Here is a 12,673-nt window from a genome sequence, read left to right on the forward strand (position 1 = left end):
TAGAAAGAGAAAGGACATTTGTGTGTGTGTGTGTGTGTGTGTGTGTGTGTGTGTGTGTGTGTGTGTGTGTGTGTGAGAGAGAGAGAGAGAGAGAGAGAGAGAGATGGGAAAGGCTCTCCATGCTGATAAAGAGCTGCTCATACAAGTGACCAAGGACTACTACCCCCGAAAGAGGTCTGCGAAGTAAAATGTTGTCTGCTGAAAGTAAATCCAGCTCTAACAAGAATCCCCTCAACTCAACCGACTCACAAGTCCCACAACCAACATCTGCACCACAAGGTACTACTGCTGACCGCTCCAAGAGAATGCATCAAAATTGAGGGTAAATGCATAAACTACTGGTATCCGAATCATTTCCCAACTCTAAAGTGCTTCACCCTTGAGGAAAGAGTCGGAAACATGCACTCTGGTAATATACCACATGCCAGAATCTCCAAGCTGTTGCGGGAAGTCCAAAGAATGGGACAACCGGGGCTACCAAGGAATCAATTGTTCGATGAAGAAGAACCAAAGAACTGCACCAACCACCATATAGAATGATGAATTGCAAACTGTATTTGAAGGAACTTCATCAGAACTGAGAGTGAAACTGTAATGATCTTCATTTGTTTGGAACACAATCCCAAGAGAATATCACCCCATTCTCAGAGTGAACCAGGAACTAACATCCAACAAAAAGGAACACACATCAATACTGAGACTGCAGCTAACACGGCAAGATCAAGAGACCCTGCACCCAAGCTCTATAGGAGAAGAACAAGGTACTATCGAAAGCCACCATATAGGCTGTCAATCTTGTCCGCTGCACATGGAATCACGAGAACTGAAAAGAAGCAGTCTCCGCAAACTGATTCCCAAGCTGGCTCCACATCCCCCTTTGAACGGAGAACACCTGAACCATGGATAACTGTCATAACTCTCCAACAGTGTAACCGGATAACCCGAGGTAGGTGAATCCGGAAGAAAAAAATATAGTTGTGGAACCTGGAACCAAGTCGAGGAGGACCAAAAAGAGCATCTCCTCACTATGAAGAATGCTCAATCTAATTGTGATTGGTTCCTAGTTCAAGGACTATTATCCACCTATGCGAAGCAACATGCCATTCTAAGGATAAGTAAAGTAAATGTGCCATGGATAGTACAGTCTCCAAGGGTCAATCTGAAAGACAAAACATAGGAACTATTGCTCGGATGCACTGGGAAGCGCAACCACAACACCACAAATCCAAAAGACGAAGCAACCACCAAAGTGGCTTAAGAAAACATATGCCAAGATACTAAGTGCACTATTGGCTGAAGCACACCATCCAAAGCCACAAGAAATGGGCAAGGAAACCAAGGACTCGAATACACCATGCCTGGTACTCCGTTGAATGGAGCACCGGAAGTCGACTGAATATAATAACTTGGAAGCTCCCTCTGAAAGAGAAGTATCCTCAAAAGTACGCTCTGAGGTAACAACTGACTCAACGTCACGTCGAAACAGAGAAAACACTGTCGCTAAAGGCTCTAGAGCTAAAGCCGAGAACTCCCCCCAAGATAGGAAGTCCCCCCTTTCTGCTCAATCTTGGAAAAAGAGAATGAGTACCACCAAAAAGAAATCTGAAACAACCTAAAGTAAAACTGCTTCCTCTGTAACTGAATAGCATAACCTGAATCTGAAAGAACTCAAGACTCAAAGAGTATCACACCATCGGTAAACTCGAACTGCTAAGAATAGGAAGGCCCAAAAGGTCCTCACTTAAGGATCATGTTTGCCAAAGAAGCCGTCAAGGTCCAGAAAAAAACCTAGCTACTCAAGCAAACTCCCTAAGATCAAACCAAATGTTCGCTACTCCTCTGCATCTACCAAGATCAAACCTATAGGTACAAGCCAATACAATATGCAAAACTGCTTACAGACTCGCAAGAGCACATATACTCCCATTGTTGTAACTTGCTTCCTTAAAATCTTCACCAAAACTGTCCCTTGTACTTGTGCTGGAAAAAAACATACCCACAACTTAATTGTGAAATCAATATCCAATACACAACATGACACCAATACTCAAGGTAAGAGTAAAGGAACCGGCTCGGGGAACAAGCCCATAAAGCATGCTCAACGTCACCATGAAACGCGTTTCGACAGGTCAGGGGAGGTGAAACGTTTCGGGCCTTGAAACGTTTCAACAAGTTACCATAGTTTTAGTTTCAAAGTCGCTAAACTCACGTTTCGGCCTCACGTTTCACTGTGCTCTAATTTTGGACTGAAACGTTTCGTAGTGAAACGCCACGTTTCATGGTGAAACGTTTCGGCCTTGAAACGTTCCGCGGTTACGTTGAGCATGCTAGGGCTAATCCGTAGCATGCTAGGAAGCTGGGTAAAAAACTGCAAGGGAAGAACCTCCTATACTTGCCTTTCGTGGCCAGATTTGCACTCGAAGGACTGCCCCCAAGGTTGGAGCTCTCCAAAGAGATGTATGGAAGAAGCATCCAAATGTTGTTGACTATAGGAGTAGGAACTAGACGTCCCCACCACTGACGACACTACGTGCAAACATGTCACCCAAAGGATCTCGAGAAATCTATTGTCGATCATCAAGAAAACTGCCCATAAAACGTTGCAAACCTGTCCAGCAACTGGTACTGACAAACTCACAAGAGATTATAAACCTGTCCCACAACTGCTATTAACAAGCTCAAAAAAGTGCAAAGAAGTGATCAAATCTGCAAGGCCACACAACCACCGGGGAAGGAGAGAACATGGAGATAGGAGAAGTCCATTGTCGCTGGCACCACATGCTCCAGCTCTAAACCTCATCCAAAGGCGTCGGATGATCAAACAAGAAGTGGTTCTGGAGATAGAAGTGTCTCCCTCTGCCTATCAAAGACAACTCCAACACATGCACCTAAACTACTGCATACTGGATGAGCAAGAGAGTACTGAAGCCGGAATAGGAACTTCCATCCTTAGATGGACAAGAGAAAATCAAAGAGCATCCTATGCTTCAAGAAGGAAGGAGATCCCCCTCTATCATCCATAATCCAAATAGAGCAGCGCCCCTCCCCCCCCCCCAAAGTAGTAATGGATCAACCAAGGGACGCAGCCGATGCGCCTGCATGGAACATATCTAGCCTCTCAAGCAAACGGCCTTCCTCTTAGCGGATCACCCAAAAGAAGCTGAGACAGTCAGCTTAGGCTGACGAACAAAGGATGGAATATGCCAAGCATCCACTACATGGATGGCTAATAAAACCTCCCTATTGCATTTTCTATGCCAAAAAAGGCTAGTATTTTGTCACAACTGCAGCATCAGCCTGCAAGATTTGCACAGAATTTTCATGGAACATCACTGAAATGGAAAGTGGGACTCGTTATTGTGATGCTCTCCTTCCGATCAAGAAGCTGGAGAAAAGACATGACAGGTTCAATTCTCTCCAAGATGAGGTGTGATCATCCCAAAAATTCGGAAGTGCCACCTCTAAAATGGCTCCTACAAATATGATGTTGTCCGTTATAGCAAATCCTGTTTGAATATTCATCTTGGATTGATTTCAATCTTGCAATACGAGTCTACAAAAATCGAGGCCTGTTAGTAGTCAAGCCACTACTTACAAAAGGACAATTGAACACTTCATATCAAATCTAATCTATTTGTGGCAAACTGATCTTCTTTGTTATTTATTTTTCAGGCAATTAATACAGTTCCTTGCAAGGCCCCCACTTCCTAAAAAATATGCTTAGTATGCTTCGTCATGAAATTATTGTGAAAACAATGAGAAGTTCAAAGTGAAGGGAGTTGGAACATGCAATTGCAACAAAAGGGTGCGCCGGGGTACTTGTAGCCTTGGTCAAAAATAAAAGTTCCTTTTCGAGTTGGAGACCTGCGAGTCTAGCACTCGTGAAACATGTCACACCAACTGTTGATGCCAGGATCCGATGTGCTATTGAAAATGCATCATTGACCAGTACATCAATATTTGCAGCCAGCTCCTTTGAATATTCTTTATCGTTTGATAACTCCTCTTTATACTGCTCTAAATTTCCTAATAGGAGCAGATCACCATTAGATAAGGTAGTGATAGCATTTTGCACTGCACCTCCCTTCACTGCGTTTATAGTGGAGACAGTCTTACCCAAGTGCTGCGAAAAACAACCTGCTCCAAAACACCCACCTTAATTAGATGGTGCAAAATTCCTATCGCTAAAATCTTACATAAAACCTTAAAGAAACAAAAAACTTTGGTCAGTGTCGCACACAAACCAAAGTGTCTTCTGCTGACTTTCATTCAAGATACGACAGCACATGAATGCACAAACACAAGATTGTTAAATGTCCAAGGTACTCATTTTCTGTCATAAATTCACCATAATGAAGGCTAACACTACAGGACTGATTTAAATATAAATATTAAGGCAACGAAAAAACTATGAACCAAAGAAGCAGTGGCACCATTCATATACTAAATGTGATTCAAAAACTTAAGGGAAAAAGACAATGAAATTGCAGGTCTCAATACCTGCAATCAGTTCAATATTGCTAGCCTTATTGGAGCATTCCAAGGTAGGCCAGTGACTGGTAATCACAATCCTTGCTCCAGCAGATATCAGGTAAGATAGTGTAGGTATGGCTGTCAGTATAGCTTCTTCATTTAGACCATCCACCTCGTCAATGCAAGCAGAAAGATCTAACCTAACTAAAACTGCCTTTCCTAGAAGGTCTTCTCTTGGATACTCTCGGAGAGTGTCCCAACCTCTTCTCCTCTCCTCTTTTCTGTGCACCTGCAGGACAATGAAATGACTCAATTTTGTCAGAATTTCAAGTATATCAAGACCATGAGCTAACAAAATACTGTCAAAAATGCACTTACTCTGCGATCTACACTTTTGAAGGATCTAATGCTAAACAACTCAAAGCATCCTGCTAAGAATCACCAAAAAACGTTCTTAAAGCCTTACCAAAGTTATTATGCACAACGCTTAACCATTTTTTAAAGAGAGGCGTCAAGCTCAAAAAGGCTTTCTATTAATAATTTTGCACTTCATTCTCAACTTACACAGATCTCAAAGGATGAGTTTAAACTAGTCACAGCTATCGCAAGTTCACCACCTTAGCATTACCCACCCAGTTCTTGTCAAAGTAGACGATGCGGAAGTGAAGAGATAGAGAGAGAATGCATGAGAGAGAGAGAGAGATGAAATGAAATGTTATATTAACGTCTTCAAAAGGCCAAAGTGAACTATGAGACTAGAACGTTACAATGTGGTGGATCTGATACAAAGTCAAAGTAACAAAATGACAAAATAAAAATACTATGGAATCCTAAACTGGTAGGTGTGAACTAAGCAGCTAGCTGGGATAGCTAAATCACAAGAGATCCAGCATCGGTCGTTGGTAGATCTCATCAATCTCCTCCATGGTCAGCAGTCTGACCGGGCGTCGTGCATGTTGGGCCAAAGTGATCCGAATCCTCTGATGTAGCCTCCATCGATGCTATGTAGTCCTCTGCAGTCGTGGGCGTCTGGATCTCCCCGGCTCAGTCGCTTGGTCGATCAGTGTGCCTCTGGTGTGAGGCGACAAGCTCTGCTGTGGTAGTAGCTCCTCCGGATGTCCAGTGTCTGCTCTAAAGAAGTTTGTGATGTGTCTGAGATTGGCTAGCCTCTCCTCTCATCAAGCTCTCTCTGTGTCTGCGCAGCTCGAGCAGAAACAAACCCAGGCATCTCCGATCCTCATACCTCATGACTTTGGAGAGTAGTCCAAAGCCATCTCTGAACAAGCAGTGGAAGCGGCCTCGTATCTCGTAGTAGACAGGGCAGTGGCATGTGTAGTGCAACTCTCTCTCAGGCTCCATGTCACACAGGGGGCGTGTCCTGGCCTCTGTTGGTACTCCACTGTATCTCCCAGTCTCGATCCGCAGCTCGTGTGAAGATGTGCGTATCTGGCCAATAGCACATCGTATCCCATGAGACAAGTGGGTGTCCATGTATCTGGGCCTCGTCACAAAACCGTCCTCCGTAAGCTGGAGAAGATGCTCTCTGAAAAAAGCCATCTTTGTGCCCAGCTCCTATGCTGGCTGTATCCATGTCTTCCTGGTGTCTAGCTGAGTCAAGTCCTAGCGGATGAGCCTGGTGATTTCGAATTGTGTAAGAGTCAGAGAGGGTGTCACGTGCATATCTAACCCTATGTGCATGTGGACAAGCTACTTCAGAGCCAAGGTTCATGTCAACTTAGGAAGTGTTCTGGCACCTTTGTGAGCCTGTGCGCAGGCCGTGCATGTCCAAGCACTTAGAGTAGTTGCATAACCTCTGGTTGCACACAGCATGATCATCAGCATGACAATCAGTACCCATCATGAGCATTTTACGGTGCACAGAACCCATTTTTCCAATTTATCCAATTTTCACTTATTATTTAATAAGTGACTTTTTGTTGGAAAACTAGGTAGGGCAAATTTGCTAAGTGTCTATAAATAAAACCTAGCCGTAGCACTTTGTCGCAGAAGAGGCAATAGAAGTTCCAGTGACTTGCAGTGCACCTTCTCAGCAAGACCGGTAGGAGATTTAGCGTTTTAAGCCACAAGACAAGCCTGGCGTTTTTGAACTTCCTAGATCAGCCAGCGTTTCCAGATCCCAGCACTTGACTCTAGCACATTGCAGATCAGGCCTAGCGTTTTTGCATCTTGTAGACTTGTCTAGCGTTTTGCAGTTTCTGGTGACAGATCAGCCCCTAGCATCAGCGTTTTCAGTTTTCAGCACTTAGACACAGCAGATCAGCCCCTAGTCTCGCAGATCTCACCTACCCGCACCAGATCCTCGCCGTACAGATCAGCCAGTGTTTTCAGTTTCAACCCGCTGTCCGCAGATTTCAGCATCTGCGTTTTCAGCGCATCGTCGTCGCCATCGCCGTCCTTGCCAACACAGTGTCAGAATTCAGCAGAAAGTCAGCATTTGCAAATTTCAGCCCTAGCGTTTTCAAATTTCAGCCCGCCATAGAGAGGGGGGGCTCTTGGAGGAAGGTTTGAGAACCGTCTGGTGTCGTATTTCTCTCTCTCTCTCTCTCTCTCTCTCTCTCTCTCTCTCTCTCTCTCTCTCTCTCTCTCTCTCTCTCTCTCTCTCTCTTAGCACCTTCATTCACAGTGTCGATTCACTTTGTTTGTGACCATTGCAATCTCTCATTAAAGGAACGGAAGGCTCTCCCTTCCGTAAGTAAAAGGAACCCTTGAGCACAGTTCATAGCACTCATCTTGAGCAAAGTTCAACATTCACTTCCACTGCACCTTACATTGGTATCAGAGCTTTGGCAGTGTTCTGTATCACTCAAGGAAAGAACCACAAGAATTTTTTTGCTTGTTGCGGTCGCACGTAACCCAAGTCCACTTGGGCAAGTCGATTCCTAATCATGTTTCACTCATTGAGAGCGGACCGTGCACTTAGCGGCCGACCAATCGACATGAGGTGGGAGAAAGCAACTTTGGTGTGAGCACAAGGCCGCCAAGGGGTGCGCCCCCACAGGGAAGAGTCGAGCTCAGGTAAGAGAAAAGCCTTCTCTAACACCGATTGCAAGCTACAGAACCTCAAGAACTCAAGAACCCAAGAACCCAAGAACCTCAAGAACCCAAGTTCCTCGTGAACTTAACTACCCAAGATCTTAGTGTATGGTCATCACCCGAAGCGGAATGGATACTTTGCGTGAAGGTGATGAGCATGGAGGTGATGAAGAAGAATTTTCCCCACCAGGAGGTTTTCCCGACCCTCCCCCTTCCCCATCTACGCCACGGGTTGCACCAAATCCTATGGAGGCTTTGGTCAAGACGATGATGGACGTGATGCTACAACAAGAGACGCAATGCGCCACCTTGGATCGCGAGCGTGATCAAGCGCTCTTGGCGGCCGAAGAAAGAAAGGCAGTCTTGGATCGCGAGCGCGAAGAAAGAAAGGCAGACTTGGATCGCGAGCGCGAAGAAAGACGGTTAGCCTTGGAGCGTGAGCGTGAGCAAGCACGCTTGGCAACCGAAGAAAGACGAGCCGCCTTGGAATTAGAATGTGAGACGCAAAGAGATCAACGCATGCAAGAGTTGGTCCTACAGGTACTTACCTCGAAGTCCGAGCCACTCAAGACGTGGGCGAGTCCTTCGATAGCACAAGTCGAGAGCGGATTCCAACAACCCCGTCACTGAGAAGTTGACGTTCAGTAAATATGACGGTAAGATGGATGCTACTATTATTCATTCTTGGTTGCATCAATTTAATGCTTACTTTGCGACAACTAAAAAAACAGGAAATAGCAAGGTTTTGACGGCAGCCATGTACCTTGCCGGTGATGCCATTAATTGGTATCACGCATGGCAAAAGGCACAGTTGACCGCGCACCTAGAGGAAGTTGAAGAAGGCGTGCCCCTTTCTTTAAATTGGGCCGACTTCCAAGACAAGCTCAAGGCGTGGTTTATGCCACCGCAGTACCTAGCACGGTTGAAAGATGATTCGTGCAGTCACAAGCAAAATGGTATGCCAGTTATGTCTTTCTCTAATCGTGTTTTGCAGCTCCGCACCCAATTACGCAAATCGGATGACGAGCGCAAAGAGGCATTCCTTTATGGATTAGACGAGTATATCAAGTTTGATGTCGAAGTACTCGATCCAATAAATCTCAACAAGGCAGTAGCGATTGATCTCGCACAAGAGATGAAGCACAGCAAAGGAAAGCCTAAGGAGAACAAGGCTTCTCACAGTACCTCTCGGACTCCTCAAAACCCACAGAACGATAAGAATGATAAGAACGGTAACTCATCTAGCCAATCTTCCTCTAATCCTTCGGAAAAGAACTCTCAAAATGAATCTAAGGATAAAGCTAAAACATGTAGCCTGCTACAGTGTCACTTTCACTTTCACACGACAGTAGTTTACAGTTAGGCTTTGGTCAGTTGGTCTTTGGTCTGGTCGGTTCACACTTGGGCAGAGACACGTGGCAGGGTGGTCTAGTGGACATCGTGGCCAGGTCACCACCGCCACCCAGTGGGGATAGACTTAGATGATGTTCTTTATGAGCCGTTGGTGGCTCTTGATGATTGTACATATGAGTAGTCGTTTTGGGGCCAGTGGCATTATCTTGTACGTAGTCGTCTAGAGTGGGTCTTTACACAGAGCACGTCTTCACCATCCCGGCACATCTGAGCCTCGACACCCCCATTGTACCTATGAGTCCTGGGCTGGAGCTGAGTGTGCTGCCACGCCAGCGTCTGTATCGGTCTTTGAGATAGTCGAGTCATATGTTCTGGTCTGCTGTTGTGTCTTTGTGAGCTCTGTTGATGTCTATGGTTTCCTTTTCTGTTCAGTTTGTTTGAGTGAGATTGTCACGCACATTGCACTGAGGACCACCCACTGTAGAGAGCACGACACATTATCCGCGCTACAGGTGCTCTCATTTTGGCGATCACGGTGGGACCTCAAAGGAAGTCTCACTCTTGTGGAGATAAAATCGTGAAGCTAATTGGTTGTTACCTGGCTCTGCACACTTGCTTACACTGTGTAGATAGTCTGCAAGTCTGGTCCTCTCTCGCCCTGGTCCAAGTCCTAGTCCTCATCCCTGGTCCTTGGTCTTTGGTCCTGGTCTAGTCCTCACCCTGGTCCAGCCCTCCTCGTCCGGCCAGCTAGGTGGTCTAGTCACTGGTCCTGGACCAGGTGGTCTAGTCACTATCCTCACTTGTTCTGTGTTAGACCTGTGCTGTTCATTGTTCACTGCATGGCACGTACAAGGCGGTCAGTTGAGCGTCAAAGCGCACTACTGAGCCCTCTGAAGCACTATAACAGAAGACGCCCTGTGATATCTAGTAGAAGTCCATTAACCTCATCAACCTTACCTCCACATACGACATCCCCCATTCCTTCATCTCCCACTCCTTCATTCCCCATTCCTTCATCCGGTTCCACATCTTCCAGATCACCTTCTCCAGTAAAGCTCTCTCCTATTCTGCTATAGCAGGCTATTGAGCAACAGGCTCAACAAGGGGCCATGGAGGCGTTGGCTGGCGTGTTGGCCAAGGTAAACATCAAGTTCCCCACCTTCAAAGGACTCTCCTCGGAAGATGCGGACGACAATGCACGGAGGTTCGTATCTCTCTGTAGAGGACGTGGTCTTAACAGGGAAGATGCTTATCTGGTACTTTTTCGATCCACCTTGGACGGCTTAGCAGACAAATGGTACAGCCAGTTTGCAGAGAATCATTTTGCAACTTGGGCAGACTTAAGACAACAGTTCTGTGCAGCTTTCAGGCCGGGCGACTACCAAGAGAAAGTGTTGGATGAGTTGGCCAACATGGTGCTCCAGCCAAAGGAGACTTTTGCGGAGCTTATGACCAAAACCAAGTCTCTGGTTGCCAAGCTTCCCCAGCAACCCGGTGAATTCATGGTTAAGAAGTGGAAGGAGAAGACGCTTCCAAAAACCTCTCAGCAAAAACTCCGGGAGAGCCTCCGACCTGACGCCACTCTGGAGGAATTCATCGCAGCTCCTACTAGAATAGAGGGGGCTAGGAAGCTGTTCAACAACTCTCCTCACATAGATACTCCCTCTGTGTTCTCCGAAGGAAGTCTTGCTGATCCTTTGACTTCCTTGCGCAGGGAACTCGAAGCCCTCAAACTACAATGCGCCCTCCAAGAAGAGAAATCAATCTCTCTGAAACAAGAGAAACCATCGCACCTGGAGGCTTTGGATCAAATCAAGAGAGAACTAGAAGAGCTTCGGTCTCAGCAGGAGACCAAAGCTATGGTATGGTGCAACTCTTGTCGCTCTCCTGAACATCCTCCACAGGACTGTCCCCTTCGGGCTTATTGCCACTTCTGCGAAAAATCTGGGCACGAAGATAAGGATTGTTACTATATCAAAGGATTGCGGCAAATACAACAAAATCTAGGTCCTTCTCTCCAACAAGGGCTAGCACCTGCATCCAGCATGGTCTCACCCTACGGCCATCAAAACCCGTTGCCTCCTCTGCTGACAACACCCCCTATGCAGCAAGGTATGCACAACAACTTTGCACCCCACAGCTTTCATCATGCCAGTACTCCCTCGGTTCCCCAAAGTTTCTACACCTCAGCCACCAGCACCATGCAACAACAAGAGCAGCGACCACCTCGTCCCCCGTTTCATCAGTCTAATCGGCCAATCCTATGCTACAGATGCGGTGAATATGGGCATTACCAAAGTAAGTGTCCTTTACCTGAAGGGTCTCGTCCTTGCAGACATTGTCCGGAGTCTAAGGACCACTACAGTAAAGATTGTCCCAAACAAAGGGCATCCTCATCTTCAGGCCCAAATCAAAATCAACAAGAGTTTACATTCCCGAAAATCAATCTAATCACAGTGAACACCACCCCTCAGCCAGCACCTGCTACACATACAGTTCAGCCACAACAAGCAGCAGAGCCTACTGGGATGCTCACTCGAGCACAAAGAGCAAGTTTGCCAACGGGACCATCCGGTCCAACACTTCAGCAACCTGTTCAAAATGTCGCACCCGTAAGTGGTGCAAAGAATAGGCCAATCTCTATGCTTTCGGACATTGATGGAGCCTTCCTGGCAGTAGTAGCTGACTTGCAACAGGTCAAAGTTTCCGAGGAGGCCCAGGGGTTGTAGAAGCTAGGCCCACAGCGGAAGCAATCTTGAAGAACACCTTTCAGCAAGTGTCTCTTTATGAGATGCTCCGGCTAGATGCAAGTCTTAGAAGTGACACCCTCTCAATAATTCGGTCTTTGTACCCTGGTATAGAGCCTAGTGGCGGGCACCTACCTGTGCAGCCCCTGGAGTCCTACATGATTTCATATCCAGCTGCTCCCCTCACCGACTATAAAAGTCCACGTCTTACTGTATCTATTCTTGGGCAGTCATTCTCAGGCGTCATAGTGGATGGTGGGTGAAATCAATCGAATGCCTAAATTTACCATGTCAGCCTTAGGTCTGCAGCCTACTCGCCCTGCTCCGTTCACTATTACATTGGCAGACCAGAGGACAGTCTATCTTGTGGGTATAGTAGAGAAGGTGCCTTTGAAGATACAAGACTTCACATTTAGCTTGGATTTTGTGGTGGTAAGTCTTCCTCAGGTGGAGGGAGGATTTTCTTTGCTGATTGGTAGACCATGGTTGCGGCATACTAAGGCACTTCATGATTGGGGAAACGACGCCATGTGGATACACTCCCAGCTCCCAAATGCAACCAATCCGGCTTGAAGGAGGGATGGATCCAGTGGCTCAGCACAGCTCATTGTCAGTACAGTCCAACCCCGACCCTGAGCAGCCCATCCCACCTGACGGGTCTGACGAGGACCTGCTACAGTGGTTGGAAGCTACCACTTCGATGCCATGCTACATGGTCTCCACTCAAAACTTACCTGTGCCGCCAGTAACACTCTCTCTTCAAACTCCTCAGGAGGACACAGATGTCCAAAGTCCTACAACAGACAGTACAACAGTCGAAGAAGTAAGTGTGTTAGCCCCAAATTCTCATGCTTCGAAGGACCCACCGATGGCAGCCCTCGGTCTTGGGGAACCTATAACACATCACCGAAGGGGGAAGAAATCTCCTCTGTATGCACTCGCCAAAGATTTCCCCCTTCCTGGAGCATCTCCCAAGTCGGACTCCCTTCAAAAGCACTCTGTCATGTCGTCTGCATCTGAAGATTTACCCTTCGAGGAGCTCCCAC

At 46.7% G+C, this 12,673-nt stretch overlaps 1 protein-coding gene across 5 annotated transcripts in view; it reads right to left on the bottom strand.

The window, feature by feature from the left end:
- LOC147426650 (uncharacterized) overlaps positions 1-12,673 on the bottom strand; it is a 72,683-nt gene that overhangs the window by 8,563 nt on the left and 51,447 nt on the right. For 4 of the 5 annotated variants that reach the window (XM_086497999.1, XM_086498002.1, XM_086498001.1 and 1 more), the window contains exons 2-4: positions 4,852-4,904; positions 4,501-4,762; positions 3,791-4,137 (exon numbers count right to left, since the gene is read on the bottom strand). In XM_086497999.1, the coding sequence (XP_086354125.1) occupies positions 3,791-4,137; positions 4,501-4,762; positions 4,852-4,904 (662 nt within the window). The remainder of the gene's footprint in view (positions 1-3,790; positions 4,138-4,500; positions 4,763-4,851; positions 4,905-12,673) is intronic. The other variant, XM_086498000.1, reaches the window with a different exon arrangement.

Source organism: Adiantum capillus-veneris, chromosome 24, assembly GCF_014529385.1.
Source record: "Adiantum capillus-veneris isolate H3 chromosome 24, ASM1452938v2, whole genome shotgun sequence".
NCBI classification, from domain to species: Eukaryota; Viridiplantae; Streptophyta; class Polypodiopsida; order Polypodiales; family Pteridaceae; genus Adiantum; species Adiantum capillus-veneris.